At 40.7% G+C, this 16,176-nt stretch overlaps 1 protein-coding gene across 4 annotated transcripts in view; it reads left to right on the top strand.

Moving 5' to 3' along the window:
- The window catches only part of LOC137341113 (E3 ubiquitin-protein ligase rnf213-alpha-like), a 143,142-nt gene that overhangs the window by 81,452 nt on the left and 45,514 nt on the right, over nucleotides 1–16,176 (top strand). For all 4 annotated transcript variants that reach the window (XM_068004043.1, XM_068004044.1, XM_068004041.1 and 1 more), the window contains 11 exons: nucleotides 231–329; nucleotides 1,817–1,935; nucleotides 4,900–5,022; nucleotides 5,872–5,927; nucleotides 6,910–7,063; nucleotides 8,139–8,274; nucleotides 9,625–9,816; nucleotides 10,485–10,618; nucleotides 12,567–12,742; nucleotides 13,846–14,061; nucleotides 15,901–16,088. In XM_068004043.1, coding sequence (XP_067860144.1) covers nucleotides 231–329; nucleotides 1,817–1,935; nucleotides 4,900–5,022; nucleotides 5,872–5,927; nucleotides 6,910–7,063; nucleotides 8,139–8,274; nucleotides 9,625–9,816; nucleotides 10,485–10,618; nucleotides 12,567–12,742; nucleotides 13,846–14,061; nucleotides 15,901–16,088 — 1,593 coding nt within the window. The remainder of the gene's footprint in view (nucleotides 1–230; nucleotides 330–1,816; nucleotides 1,936–4,899; nucleotides 5,023–5,871; nucleotides 5,928–6,909; nucleotides 7,064–8,138; nucleotides 8,275–9,624; nucleotides 9,817–10,484; nucleotides 10,619–12,566; nucleotides 12,743–13,845; nucleotides 14,062–15,900; nucleotides 16,089–16,176) is intronic.

The following is a 16,176-nucleotide window of genomic DNA, read 5'->3' as shown; positions in this document are numbered from 1 at the left end:
ACTAAGTCCAGACACCGGTTGGGGGTGAGGGGGGCATGAGAGGAGGGGGATGAAAATCGGTCCTATGCAATTTCAGAAGATGTAGAATACCTGCTTATCGACAGTTATTGTATCTGTTTTCCAGTGTCCGCTTATCAATTTCGCTGAATTTATTCAGAAACAATCCATAATCAGCACCTTAATTTTGCTTTTTAGGTAGACAGTGGTTATGTGTCTTTTTATATCCACAGAGAGTCTTTTCAAGGCTTTAACACTGGAGCTCGAGTGTTGATGATACAGATGGATACTGAGGAGTCCTCTCAGAGCTCAGAGCTGATTGCTTCTGCCAAGTAAGTACAAATGGTTTCTAAGTCAAACAGGAATAACAAGGGGGTAGAGTTTCCACTTTAGATGTAATCAGAAAATTAGGCCCAAAATGCGCTTGTAATTGTGCTGGTTAGATTAAGCTTCAAGTTTCCCCTAAAATTCATTTGCATAATCATAAACGTAAAATCTTCCATGAACCAGTGTAATAGAACATAATTGTATCTTTTTTTTCTTACCATTAAAAAGTATTCCTTGATGTATTTAAGAGTGGTAACCTGGTGTAGTTTTATTAATACAGCTGAAAATGGGTTTATCACAAAAAATAAGCATTTAAAACAAGTGTCCAGTTCTCCACCTGTGAGTAACCTGATTTAAAATCACTGAAAATGACGTAAAAAAATCTACGCTGAACCATTTACTAGTTTCATTGGTGTACACAAGTCAGTTTCATAGTAAATTGAATATTTTTGATGTGAGAAAACTTTTAAAACGTTCCTACTAGTGCCTGTGCGTCCAAGAAAATGAGTGCAATTTGAGGAGCCTTCCCCAACCAGCGGAATCTCGCAATTTTGACCTGGGGGCGTGGCCAGTTTTGGGGGCAGGGCTTGATTCGGATTAATTGAATCTTGAATCGGCATAAAAGATCACGGAAAACACAAACATAAGTGGTTTAGGGCATAACTCACTTAACATTTAAAATTTCCTGATCTCTTGCGCTGGTTCGGCAAATTCTGCCCGTGTTGCACTGATACAACAAGCAGAAACTCGACCCCAAGATGTTCACAGTGGTGAACAAGGAGTCCAATTCGAATAGATCCATTGAAACTGTTTTACTTGTCAAGATTTTTAAGAAGTTGATTGATTAGAGCAGTGATGTTTGGAAATGTTGGAATATTAGTTTGTAACAATAAAAGTTTAGCCCTTGTGCACTGTCAAACAACCAGTTCTATCCACACTTGTGTCAGTGGCTTCAATAGAAAATATCAGATATTGAGGTGGACACCACAGCTGTGATCTGAAAATGGCTCATTTGTTAAAGATCGTTTCTGCGGTAAATTTGCGACAGTTTTTGTTTTGCAGTTTTATGTGCTTAATACAATCTACTCCTGATAATTTGAAGTAATTTTTTTCATTAAGAACTTTGAATTATCCAATAATTTGAATCAAGCAAGTAGAGTGGAAATTTAGGGGTAAAAATTCGGATGTGCCTTTTCTTGGCGCATATTGTAAAATTGCGCACTCCCAGCTCACGGTTTTCCATCCATTACGTTTAATGGATAGAAAATCACTGTCTCAGGTTGCGCAGTTTTGCAGTCTGCACTCGCAGAATTGGACGCTTCAGAATTTTTACCCTTTAATGCCAAAAAAAATTCAATATAAGATCATTTGAATTAAGCAACTTTGAATTAGAGGAGTAACTTGTATCTCACAGTGCTGATGGCTGTCTGTTCTGATCATGTTTCTGAAATTACATTCATTTGAAGTGAAGATTTTGTATTTTTCTTTCCAGATACTGCACAATGAATGAAATAAATTCGCTGAGCTCCACAAAGTCAGATTGTTATGTGTATTTTATCACTAAGCTCTCTAGGATTGCTGGCGGATCAAAGTACATTGGATTTCAAGGAGGTATGTTCATAGAAACATAGAAAATAGGAGCAGGAGTAGGCCAATCGGCCCTTCGAGCCTGCTCCGCCATTCAATATGATCATGGCTGATCCTCTATCTCAATACCATTTTCCCGATCTCTCCCCATACCCCCCGATACCTTTTGTGTCTAAAAATCTATCCATCTCCTTCTTAAATATATTCAGTGACTTGGCCTCCACAGCCTTCTGTGGTGGAGAATTCCACAGGTTCACCACCCTCTGAATGAAGAAATTTCTCCTCATCTCAGTCCTAAATGTCCTACCCCATATCCTGAAACTGTGACCCCTCGTTCTGGCCCCCAGCCAGGGAAAACATCCTCCCTACATCCAGTCTGTCTAGCCCTGTCAGAATTTTCTATGTTTCACTGAGATAAACTGAGTTCAACTGAAAAAAAAATAGTGCTATTTTGCCCTGGACAAAAGTGGTATCTAGTGTAAACTGACAGAATTTCAGTGATGCATTTTATGCATAGAACATAGAATCATTCAGCACAGAAGGAGCCCATTCAGCCCATCGCGCCTATGCCGGCTCTTTGAAAGAGCTATCTAATCAGTCCCACTCCCCTGATCTTTCCCCATTGTCCTGCAAATTTTCTCCTTTTCAAGTAATTATCCAATTCCCTTTTGAAAGTTACTATTGAATCTGCTTCCACCACCCTTATAGACAGTGCATTCTCGATCATAACAACTCGCTGTGTTAAAAAAAAAAAATCTCCCTTCTGGTTCCACTGTCGGAGCAACATTGAATCTCTGCACACAATCCCTGATACAGTGATCGTATTTAGGTGGTTATGGTATGAGTGTAGGAATTGACCATTGAGAGACAGAAATACTTCCAACTTGGGGTAGTGGAGCCAACATGTTACAAGAGGAAGGATACAATCCTGTCATCAAGCAAGTGTCAAGTAGAGGCTAACTTTCCAGAACAAAACCAGAAAAGACTGGAAACACACAGCAGGGCAGTCAGCATCTGCGAAGAGATCAAATAAATGGACATTTCAGGCTGACCTGCTGTGTGTTTCCAGTTTTGTTTTCCTTTTGTTTCCGACCTCTTGCATTAGCCATACTTTGCTGTTTGTTTCAGTCCCTAATCTCTGTTGATCTGGCTGATCATTGATCATTGCAACTGGCCTCAACACAAAAAAAAGTTAAACAGTGCTTCCGTTAACAACCCTGATTTCTCTTTTTAACTGTTTTCATAACATGATTGTTATTGTCAGAAGTGAGGTGATTAAGGTGATTGGCAAAAGAACCAAAGACGACATGAGGAAAAACTTTCTTACGCAGTGAATAGTTATGATCTGGAATGCGCTGCCTGAAAGGGCGGTGGAAGTAGATTCAACTGCGGCTTTCATAAAAGGAATTGGATAAATACTTGAAGGGAAAAGATTTGCAGGGCTACGGGGAAAGAGCAGGGGAATGGGACTAACTGGATTACTCTTACAAAGAGCCGGCACGGGCTCAATGGGTCGAATGGCCTCCTTCTGTGCTGTAACCATTCTGTGATTCTAATTCTCATGAACTAGGGAGGGGAAGAATTCGCCATGGTTACAGCTCTAGATCGCTATCAATGACTCCCTAGAAGGTGTGCGTGTGTGAACCGCGGGGAAGGACAGAATAGGGCTCAGCTGGGTTGAAAAAAGCAACCAATATTCACAGCATGGTCACACACGTGAAGAATGCCACTTGAGTGAGGGACCAGTGGGCTGATGATGACCCTTGACCGACAAGAGTGAGAACCTTCAGGAAAGGAAGGAAGTTCGGGGGAACAAAAAACTTGCCGGAGACAGGAAGTGTTCATGTTTCTTCAGAACAAGTCTTTATTTTAACAGAGAATGCTTGTGCTGTCTGTCTTATCCTTTTCTCTCGAATCTGGCTTGCTCTTTGTCTCCTCCCCTTCAGTTTTAATATCAACAGCAAGAGTGGAACAACAACAACATGCCCTTGGAATCTATGGAATTCTCTACCCCAGAGGGCTGTGGATGCTCAGTCATTGAGAACATTCAAGACTGAGATCGATAGATTTTTGGACACTAAGGGAATCAAGGGATATGGGGCTAGTGCAGAGGTAGAAGATCAGCCATGATCTTATTGAATGGCAGAGGAGGCCCGAGGGGCTGTATGGCCTACTCCTGCTCCTACTTCTTATGTTCTCACATAACAACAACAACATGCATTTATATGGCGCCTTTAACGCTGTAAAATGTCTCAAGGTGTTTCACAGGAGCGATATCAAACAAAATTTGACTGATTCTACATTCTACATCCAGCCTTTTTCTCACCTATCTTTCACAGTCTTGGGTGGAATATAAATCCTGTACAGAGCACCGACAAGAGCTGATTTCACCGATGTGAGCTAAGGAAGTTCAAGAACGATATTGGTACACTATAGGTAATGTGTTACCCCATGGATTACAGAATCTGGCGCACTCTCAATCAGTAATACAACCCTCAGGCCAATTCCTCTGCCACTCTACTCAACTGCGGTCAAGATTTACATAATACAGATGGTCTTCATCAAATATTTCACATGTCTGTCTGAGGCAAGGACAAGAAAAATCACATTCCTCAACATACAAATGAGTGACAGGCCTGTAGATTATTTTGTGAAGCAGTTTGAGACATTTTGACATGACAAAGGCTGCACAAATGCAAAGAGCATTATTGTAAATTATTTTCGAATTTGTTCAATGATGACTTTTAACTCTGAGAAGAGTCAATCTCTGTAAAATTAAAGTTACCAAAACCACAGAATGATAGACCAATATTTAACTCTTCGTGTTGTAAAATTGCAATAAAAAATAACACTAGACGTGCTTCTTTCAAAAATATTTGATGTATCTTTAAGTGAAATGCTGAAATCCTTCTGTGATCCTGAAATATTAACGTACAAAAATGTTGTTCGAACACAGTTCAAACTGAGCATATCTTGATTACTGTGCAGGTCAATGGCTGTCTGTTCACATTGACGATGTGACTGAGTCAGAGGAGATGGGATCAGATATATCTGCATTCTATGATGTTACTATCAGTGAACTGTTTGCCAGGGCTTTGGATTTACAAGCAGGTAATTTATCTGTTCATCACCTGATATGTCAATGTGAATTAAATTATCACAGGCCAATGCTTCCTACATTGCATGTGTACCATGGGGTGCATCGCAAAGCAATAACACGTCGAGGGGCTCAGAGTACAGCTGAAGCAATGTGTGAATGCCTGAGTCCCTCTCTGTGTTGTTTTGAATCACAATCATAGTTTTTTGTTATCTTCTGTAATACACACAGAATTACAAGATTGACTGGATATATACGGGTTTAAAAAGAAATTTGGATACGGAGGAGCCAACACCTATCTGGGCACTCACTCACCTTCAAAGCATGTGAACACATCACAAAGGTGTGCCGCAGATTTAAAGGACAGTGAAGCCTGGGCTTCCGATTAGACTGTTTGGAAAGTGCAGCTAAGTTGCAGTGATGGACATACAACAAATTGAGATGTTAATTTATAGAAATACGGTTCTAAGACTTGTAAATATTAATATTTTCTTGCCTTGAAAGCTAAGTTGCTTGTCTATTTTGTAATAAAATGCTGCAATATTGTAATTCCAAACCAACTGGTACTGACAGCATGGTCAAAAATGTATCAGTGACCTCTGGTGGCAGGAACCAGAAGTGAATATTTTTCTGTCAGTTTGCAGTTGTCTGTTTTCAGTTCAGGCGAGAACAGTAGCAAGTACCAAAACCTTCATCCAGCAGATTTTAATTGAATATACGATGACCAAAAATGTTTCTGATCCAACCTGAGAATATTACTGTAGACGCTGTAAATTCTGCAGGTTCTGGCATTTACAAACTTCTGTTGTACTTCTCCCAGAGAAACCAGCAAGACCTGGTGATATATCTTGTTTTTACTTTAGATATGAATGACCAGAACACTGTTCCAGACGATGATCAACAAGTCAAAATGCCTACGGTATAAATTATTTTATTAAACTGTTTGCACTACAAATGATTTTTACATCATAATGATTAACTGAAAATTTTATTGAAAAGGAAAATGTTTTCAGTCAGTGATATTGTAGCTTTATTTGATGGAAGTATTTGCATCATAACCCATCTAGGGCATATGGGAGATAGCTATCACCACTTGCATCAAATAACAACTGAAATATCCTCCCAAGTCTCTCCAGTCCCTCTTCATATCTCAGTCCCTCTAACACTGGGGATCAGCCTTGTGCCTCTTCTCAGCACTGTCTCCAGCGCTCGAATGCCTCCCTTAAGTCCTACCCGCTCTGCTGTCTGGTTTTGATTCCCAAAGAGTCTTGTCACTTTGGGTTTGTTTCGTTTCTTGGTGCCAACGAACGACAGGAACAACTACAGTACACCGCAGCCTGTGTTCTCTCCCCTCCGAGGTGCTGACTCTCACTGGGCTCCCATTCTCACTCAAGTGGTCCACAGTCCTGGTGTCAGCCGTGGCTCAGTGGTGGCACACCCATCTCAGAAGGGTTTGGGTTCAAGTCCCACTCCAGAGACTTGAGCACATAATCTAGGCTGACACTCCAGTGCAGCACCGAGGGAGCGCTGCACTGTCAGAAGTGCTGCCTTTCAGATGAATCGTTAAACCGAGGTCCTGTCTGCCCCCTCAGGTGGGCGAAAAAGATTCAATGGCACCATTCAAAGAAGAGCAGGGGAGGTCTCCTGATGTCATGGCCAATATTTATTCTTCAACCCACATCACTAAACACATTATCTGGTCATTATCTCGTTGTTATTTGTGGGATCTTGCTGTGTGCAAATTGGCTGCCTTTTTTCTCTACATTACAACAGTGACTACACTTCAGAAATTGTCTGTAAAGCGCTTTGGGGCATCCTGAGGTCATGAAAGGTGCTATATAAATGCAAGTTCGACTTTCTTTCTTATTCTGAGATTTATTTTTCTAATTTTTTTTAAACAGGAAAGGCCAAACATTCTCAATACAACATTCCTGTTGCAAAGCTGCATACAGAGTGCAGTAAGTATAATACGTGATGGTGAAGATGGATCCAGTCGAAGCACTGAACGTCTCCATATACTTCTGGATCTCCTGAGAGACGATGGGGAATGTGGTGGTAAGCACTAGCGCCTGTGTACTGCTTTATAAAATCTGTTTACATTTTGTTACAGCGCATTCATGCTATACGTTTAGCAAAGGTGCCAAGCGGCTTTGGTTTCGCACCAACACTAAACTTGTGCAGTGTAAATGGGGTGTCGAGTCCAATTGATTCATTGGAATTTTCACTGCAGTGACAAATTAGGCCTTGACTCTGGATTCAGGATGTGTTTACACGATAATAACACTGCAGTTGTAGTGTGAATGCATCCTTAATTAATGCTGTGCAACAGATATCAAAGAATACCTCTTTTAGGAAGAATGGTAGTCACATTCTGTTGCTTAAGGCTGTGCCCATTTATGGAGATCAACGAGTGATGAAGGACTCAGCATATCAATAAATTGGAATGCTGCTATCTGTATCATTGTAAACAATTTTACAACACCAAGTTATAGTCCAGCAATTTTATTTTAAATTCACAAGCTTTCGGAGGCTTCCTCCTTCCTCAGGTAAATGTATGTTTACCTGAGGAAGGAGGAAGCCTCCGAAAGCTTGTGAATTTAAAATAAAATTGCTGGACTATAACTTGGTGTTGTAAAATTGTTTACAATTGTCAACCCCAGTCCATCACCGGCATCTCCACATCATGGCTATCTGTATCAGTTTGGCATGTTGCAGTAAGTTAGAATCCTTTGAACTCTGAGCTGCTTTTAACTCCAGCCGAGGCAAAGGATAACTTTATATTCTCACTTTGGTGACCGAATAAGTTTGGATGGCTCTCATTGAAAAGGAATGTATAACTCAATGCTGGACCCTAAAATTTGCTATTTATTTCATTGAGCAGAAATCTACCGACACAACAGTATTTTACGTGTCATTTGCTGACTGATAAGATCACATACTGGTTCTTCTTTTTAATTTGTATCAAATTGTGATTGACCAGACTTTGGCTGTAACAGATTTAACATTACTGCATTGCATAATTTTGAAGTTTTGTTGTACTGAAGTCGATTTAGTGTCGGCAACAATACCTTGCTGTTATTTCTTTATGCTAACACACTAAATATGCAAATGGTCTGTGTGTTTTTTACAGCACAATTTTTAAGAATGGTAACAGAAAGACTAATGTTGCAGCTGCAGGAACGGGAGGAGAAGTCACCATATCCAAAGGACTGGATGTGTAACGAGGCCCTGAAAATCAGTGCTCTTCAGGAAGGTGGCACTTTCAGGTAACTTTGTGAGCTGTCTTGGATTCACATACAGATAGATCTGTCACTTTGAACTAAGGGTCACTTTCTGAGGCTGCACTGCAGGTGCAGAACATTGCCAGCAGGGAGTCCGGGTTGGAATGTTATAGCCCGATCTATAACCCATGCTTGCATTCAGCGAGGCTCTGTGCTCACTCCTGTTGTTGTAACTACAGTCTACGCACTTCTTATCTCTTCCTGGTGATTTTTTACTGTACCTTGTTCACATGAAGCAGAACATTTACTGCAACACCTGTAGGATGGTGCACTCAAGATGTTTTAAAACAAAACAGCCATGTGTATGCCATCCTAGCCCCAGAAGGTCCCTTTAAATAACACTGATTAGGCTGCTCAAGAAATGGTAAAACTAGGCCGGGCTTGCGCAACGCAAGCTCTGTTCATTTCTCCCTGAATTTTGCATCGGGTTCTACAGCCAGCGGGCAGGCTGCTCGCCCATTCACAGACCCGCCTGAATATAGCATCAGGTGGGCTTTGGGCCAGGTGCCTTGCGCTCCCCTCCGATTTTCATCTCCTGGCTGCCCGTTTTTCAGTTGCAAAAATGGATGGCTGTGGGTTGAATTTCTTCCTCCAATGACCCTGTGTCCAGCGCAAGTCAAGACATTGAAATGGCCTTATACCTACCTACTAATGTGAGCCTACCAGCCGAAGAGCTTGGACTTATACCAGCAGGTGGATGAAAGGGGGAAAAATATAATTGGCAGTCCTCATGTATGAGTGGAAAATGCATTTATACGATGTCCCTATGTGTTATTTGTAACAGGCATTAAGCTGGTTAATTTATCACCTGGTAAATTCCTGGGTAAAAATAATGCACATGGGAGTGTAGTATGAGAACATTAAGCATTCGGACATGATGTTCACTGACTAGCAATTCTATCCCACAGTGTGTATGTTGCCATTGCACTCCCTGCGTACAATTGGTGCTCCAGTTCCTTGTAAGATTTAGTTCAGCGCTGCACATGGGTACGAATGTAGAAGGCACATGATGGAGAATGTGCTTTGTTACACTTATACCCTTCCCGTGTGAACCAGACAGTGCACCACCTGTGTTGTTGTATGGATGAGACCATGTGCTAGGCTCACTGCCACGTGGACAAGGAGTTATGCTGCATTGGCCCTTGTGTGAACTGAATGGTGCACCTGAATATGTACACGTTGCACAATGTGGGGACTCCTGACTCAACAGATGATGAAATATGGAACTGTGTATTAGGAAATGCAATTTCCACATAGTTTTTTTGTGAAATCAACTCTAACACCAGTTTTTATATATAAATGTACATATTATTTTTCTTTGTACTGATAATGTAGACACACACTCTGGAAGTGCATTCAGAATACAGTTACTCCGAATCTGGCCCAGATGATTTCCATCCTAGACAGAGACTATAACCTGAGTCTTTTGGTGGATCCGAAGGTGGACAAAGAGATTAAAAGGCTCTGGCTCAACATCTTCAATGATACACAGATACTAAGAATATCTCACCAGGCAGGAAGTTCAGGGTAAGATTGCCTTACTCAGGTGATGTGCATCTTTTAATGTCACTAGATTTCAGGAAAAATTTTAACGTGACTGAAATAACTCAGTGTGATTCCAGAATTTTAGTAACGTTTTTACATGGGACTTGTAAATAGTTTCATAAGATATGCCCATTTTCCTATTTACAATGTTAATTCAAATTATATATCACTGAAGTTTGCACCATGAGGTAAAATAGTTTTTTATTCATGTTAATGAAAGTTGGTTATTGTGGGTAACAAATGTAAGTATAATTTGAAAGTATATATTTTCCAATCAATATACACTCGCCATTTACAGATTCAGCAAGTTTAATAGCTCTGATTTTCACCTTTGTAACTGAATTTATTCATTACTGATCCAAATATATTGGTTCAAACCTCATACTTGATTGAAGTCCTTGTTACCTATGATCTTCAGGCTGAATGAAAGCTCTTTGTATGAAAGTCAAAATTTGGAACAGCTGATGCTTGCTCCATTTTGCCAGCTCCACTATGTGTGCGCTGTTGTTGTGTGTGTTTTTATGAGGAAAAAACAGTGCCAAAAGTATTCAAAACAAAAGGACAAGGCAAACACCTCACATGTCCTCCTTGTCGTGTTCTTCATACAATTATAATGCGGTAATGCACAATGGCATCCTTGTTTCCATTAGACCAAACACCAAGGAAATAATAGTTGATCACAGGCTGTATAAAGAAAGAATGAAGATTCCCTGTGCTATGCCGTTCAGCTGGCTGATCAAGGAATATATTGACCAGCTGTGGGTTGAATTTCAGTATTTGGAAGGTAAAGTTGCTCATTTCAAATTCAATTAATTAATTTCCACTTCTTATCCATGGTATCAAACCAGAGCATGTTTTGGAGGGCTCCGAAAAGTACGAAGTGATTGAACATGACTGTTTGACAATTATTGGCCAAATAGTAAAATATTTGACTGATAACTGGAGGCAAACAGTAATCATCTCTGAGATTGCGGAAGACACATTGATAAGGAGCTGCTGAAGGAAGAGCGTGTTGTTTGCCTGAAGTTTTATCTGGTTTACTGGGACCCATATCCAAGCATCCTTCATGTATCAGCTTATCTATATACGTATGTGTCACATCAGTTTTCACTGTTGTCATCTTCTCGAGTATTTGGCTGTTCAGTACCAGCTCAAACACTGAAATTAGCCATCTCTTCACTGTACACATGTTGCATTGTTTTTAGTGAAATCCAATTTGGATAATTTTTGAATTTACAGAAGGATTTATTTCACCATACCATTTTATAATTGTTTCTGAAAGCATTTCCAACATTAAACCATCAGGGTCCCAGTGAGTTGGAGATGAATAAATAACATTTAAGCAAACTTTTGGTCATTTACTTTGGATTAACCCCCATATATATTGAAATAGTTTTCAAAATAATCACTTTTCTTTTGTGTAACAGTCATAAAAATAATTTAATACTAAACACTATATCGTACAAACAGTGCAAAAAACATGAAGTGCTTTTTAATCTCTTATTCCTGAAATATGTTTAAAAAGTTGAATAAGACTAAAAATAATGTTGTAGAAAGTCGAATAAGACTAAAAATAATGGGGTGATTTACTGTGGGAGTTCTTCTCGTTTGCAGGAACTTCAGCTTGTAAGCAGGAGAATCCCCATGGAAATCCACCCCCAAAGTCATTTCAGCACATCCCAAACAGACTATTCAGAACTTGCAAAGTTATTCTGACTGTTCTCGACCCCTCCGTTGTCTCTGATTTGTCACGCTGCTTGTCTGACATCCAGTTCTGGATGAGCAGAAATTTCCTTCAACTAAATATTGGGAAGTCCGAAGCTATTGTTTTCGGTCCCTGCCGCAAACTCCGTTCCATACCCACCGACTCCATCCCTCTTCCTGGCCACTGTCTGAGGCTGAACCAGACCGTTTGCAACCGTGATGTCCTATTTGACCCTGAGATGGGATTCCGACCACATATCTGCTCCTTCACCAAGATCGCCTACTTTCTCGTCCGTAACATCGCCCATCTCAGCCCCTGCCTCAGCTCATCTGCTGCTGAAATCCTCATCTTGCCTTTATTACCTCTGGACTTGACTATTCCAGTGCGTTCCTTTTTGGCCTCCCATCTTCCACCCCCTATAAACTTGAGCTCATCCAAAACTCTGCTGCCCATATCCTAACTTGCACCAAGTCCCATTCACCCATCACCCTGTGCTTGCTGACCTACACTGGCAACACCCCGATTTTAAAATTCTCGTCCTTGTTTTCAAATCACTCCATGGCCTCTCCCCTCCCTAGCCCTGTAGCCTTCTCCAACCTACAACCTTCCGAGATCTCTGCGCTCCTCCAATTCTGGCCTCTTGCGCATCCCCGATTTTCATCACTCCACCATTGGTGGCCGTGCCTTCAGCTGCCTGAGCCCTAAGCTCTGGAATTCCCTCCCTAAACCTCTCTGCATCTTTACCTCTCTCTCCTCCTTTATCACGCTCCTTAAAATCTACCTCCTCTGTTCAAGCTTTTGGTCACCTGTCCTAATATCTCCTTATGTGGCTTGGTGTCAAATCTTGTTAACGCTCCTGTGAAATGCCTTGGGATGTTTAACTATGTTAAAGGCACTATATAAATGAAATTTGTTTGTTTGTATGTCAACCTGTATCTGTTACTAAATCAGCAAGTGTTTTAGATTTCATTTGTCTGGTTCCCTGTACGATCTGAATAAAACATTATAAAACATTCATCTCATTCAGGTACAACTGACAGAGACAGGGCAAAAATGCTGAAATTTGTCAACAGTTTTAACAAAAGTAAACTCGGAGAGTATTTGGGATGTCAAAGCGAAGAAGGAAAGTGCGACATTGGTCAGCGATACCTGACTGATTTTATTCAGATGACCTTTAATATCTCATCATTTGCTGAAGTTGAGGTAAATCTGATTACAGTTGAGAAAACCTACAATGTTTCTTGAAAAAAAAACTTTCAATAACTAATCATTTAACTGGGCAGATAACTTGTGTATTGAACTTTCCAGTTGACTTGCTTATGTCCCTAATATCCTACATCAGCTGGGATGGAAGCAAATAACTTGTGGACCCCCTCCACAATTTGTAACAGTAAGGCTGTTCGGTAACTGAACTGACACAACCATAGTTGAACAGAATGGGAATCTGAACTTTATCTAATCGGTATATGATGTTGGAGTGATAACATCATTGGTACCTCACTGGCATTAAAGGGACAATCGGTGCAGCAGCAATACCATTCGTTTCAGGTGATGGAATGAAGGATTCTTCTCTCTGGTATTCCCTACAAGGGTAAAATTAGATGGTTTCCAATGAGGACTGACAACATCATTGATCAGCTTTGAAATTGGAATATGACATAAGATTGTGCTAGAAATGGAAATGTTGCACTGGTGAACATCACTGGCACTGGAGTGCTTGCACCTGAATACAAAGTGGTAACTGGAACAGGCAAAAGTGGTATAGACAAAACATAAGAATTGAATGTTAAGATTCCAAGCCGTGTTCTGCACAAACATTAGCATCCCCAACAATAAGCCACATAATTGTGTCAGTAAAACAGCAGTTAAAATGTGTTTGGTGCTGAACGTTTAATTGTGTTGAATCAACAATCAGTACTGATAAGAATGCTGACCCCCTGCTTAATTCCGTGAGAGCCAAAGATAAGATCCATCATGTACATCATTAAAATGGCTGGGTCTCCAGTGGACTGTGTTCTTATTCGGAAAGCTGCTGTTTCTCCTGTTGCATGGAAGAAATCCCAAACATTGTTTTGCAGTGGCCCTGAATTTCCTCAGACTTTCCACCGGCTGCACCACCATAACTTCGCCGGAGGTACGGCAGAAGCTCCGCTTACACGCGTAAACGAAGTTTCCGACACGCTTCTGGCAAAGTTGCGAGAACGCAGTGGCAGAAAGTGGGAGGAAATTCAGGGGTTGACTATTTTGAATTACCTTCGGTTGAAAGTACTTCACCTGCACTGAATGTTGTTTTATTTTAAAATAAGGTTTTCAAGACAGCGCTTATTTCCTGCCTTAATGAGCTTCACAATGCTTGTGGTCTGACCCCTCAAGAGCAATCGCCTCCCTGGATACACATTGCATATAATATTTTCAAAAACCGTCTACATAATTTGTCCAAGACAATTGCAGTCTATCCAAAAATCCTGGAACACTTTCATCATTATATACAGGGAACACGGAGTTCCAATCCTCAGGAAATGGTGAGTCTTATGGAAGTATTACAAAATGTTTAAAGCTTATGAAGAATTTGATAGTATAAAGAACCGTGCATTTTACTGTGATTTGAAAGCAATATTAAACATGCCTCTGTACTTATTCAATCGTTTTACTGACAGGACAGATCCATTTTGTTTTATCTTTCAGTCATTCAGTCTATCCTCACTTTGGCAGTATAGTACATATTCTGTTATTCAATTAAGGACTGCCCTTGTATCATGTTTAACATGCACATTTTGCAATTTTGTGATTCTGAGTCTCAGTGCTACCTGACACTCAAATCTGCCGGTTGTATTTCTGATGACTTAACTCCATTCCTGGAAAGCTGAGTGCAATGAGAATATCTGTTTGCTGGCATTCCACATGCAGTTTCAACAGTAATAACTGGGAGAAACAGCAGGATTACTAACAGCAATTACTTATCTCTGCTATGCTGCTTCTGCCTGTTGTGATATTCAGACCATTGAATTAAAAGAATCTAAAGAAACAGTGATTTTCTTAAATTCTAAGAGGTAACATTATTATTTAGTGCCAGTGAAACTTTTATCATCTCTTAATTTATGGGTTTTGAACAATGTTGTTGAATTCAATAAATCTCAACCATGGCCTGCTCATTGGGAACTGGCTATTTCTTGTCACGGACTTGAGAAGAATGTTTTAAAAATCATTGATTTTTAAACATTTGCCCCAGGGATAAAAATGTAGGCGTGCCTTAGGCCATAACAAACCTGCTTTCTGCTAGTTGAATCAAGAGCAGCATTAAATTTGACCCAAAGTTCTCAGTCTTCCCAGGTAAAAGGATTGCATTGTCATCCATGATATGGAGGGAGAAGAAAATGTAAATCTTTGGTAAAAGTAGTAAATACAAATAAAATCTACGGATGTGGAATATTGTACACAACTTTTCAGCCCTTTGGACTCCAGTGTGGTTATATTTTGGCTGCTGTTGACATGGCCATGAAATTCTTGGGTTTGGGACCATGCTGTGGTAGGGTGAGCTAGGCTGTGGAGCCCAGGGTTTCGGATGGGACCTGGTTCCACTGGGTCTCTGCCCCTTGTTATAAACATTGAAAAATTCCACCAGAGGTTTGTTGCTGGCACTTCTCATTTCCACCCTCCTGTGCTGGTGTCAAAAGAAGAGACAAGACTGTTGGCCTGACATCGCTCAACAAAACTCCGCCAGTTCCATTTCCTTTGACCCCAACATAATGTGTATCTGCATGCTGCAGGCATTCTTGCGTTCCACGAAGACACCCTGGCACAAATAGTGTCCCAAATGCCAGTTTCCTCAGGATAGTCACTCGCAGAAGAAACCTGAATTGTTCTTCGGCCATAACGCAAGATGCCCTTCAGAAATTCCTGGTCCCTCGTGGGGTGGATGGCCAGGGAATGGAAAAAATAGCACGGGCACTTGCCTCTTTTAAGAAATGACCCTGTCCCTGGGACTTCATAAAGTGATACAGTACAGAAAAATGCCATTTGGCCCATCGTCTCTGTGCCGGAAAACTTGAGACCGGGTCAGGGACGAGCTAGTCTGGCAGGTGGAAGTCTAGCCCCTCCGCACTTCCAGCAGCAGAGTGGAGCTCCAGAAATTTTGAGGCCACTGACTGTCTTGTTATACACCAGATGTAACTCTTAGACACTGTAGAATAATAAGTACTAATTAAAATGGTCATGACCAACAGCAATATCATCAAGCGGACATTTTATAAAACCTCAAAGACTTTGAGAAATGTAGCTGTTTGCACAATTATCAATGTTGACATTACTTAATCAAGGAGAACATCTCTTCCAGAAGTGTAATGTTTATGTTTATTTTTCAGACTCTCGACATACTTGCTACTTATGCGTGTGCTGAAAAGGCTCAAGCTTTAGATATTGTGACAGTCAAACACTGTGAGGACTTAATAGAAATAATGGAAACTGTACAGGCATCAGTTGAACTAGTTTATGACAAAAACTACATCAAAATGTGCGGACCAACATGCCAGCAAACTATTGCTCAGATCAGGCAAGCCTCACGTTTTGTTCATCTCTTGCAGTACCTGCTGGTAGATGTGTTGTTTCCTATAGCAAATAGCCCAACCCTACTCGAGATC

Source organism: Heptranchias perlo, chromosome 23 (genome assembly GCF_035084215.1).
Source record: "Heptranchias perlo isolate sHepPer1 chromosome 23, sHepPer1.hap1, whole genome shotgun sequence".
NCBI classification, from domain to species: Eukaryota; Metazoa; Chordata; class Chondrichthyes; order Hexanchiformes; family Hexanchidae; genus Heptranchias; species Heptranchias perlo.
This window is presented reverse-complemented; position numbering and strand designations above follow the sequence as displayed.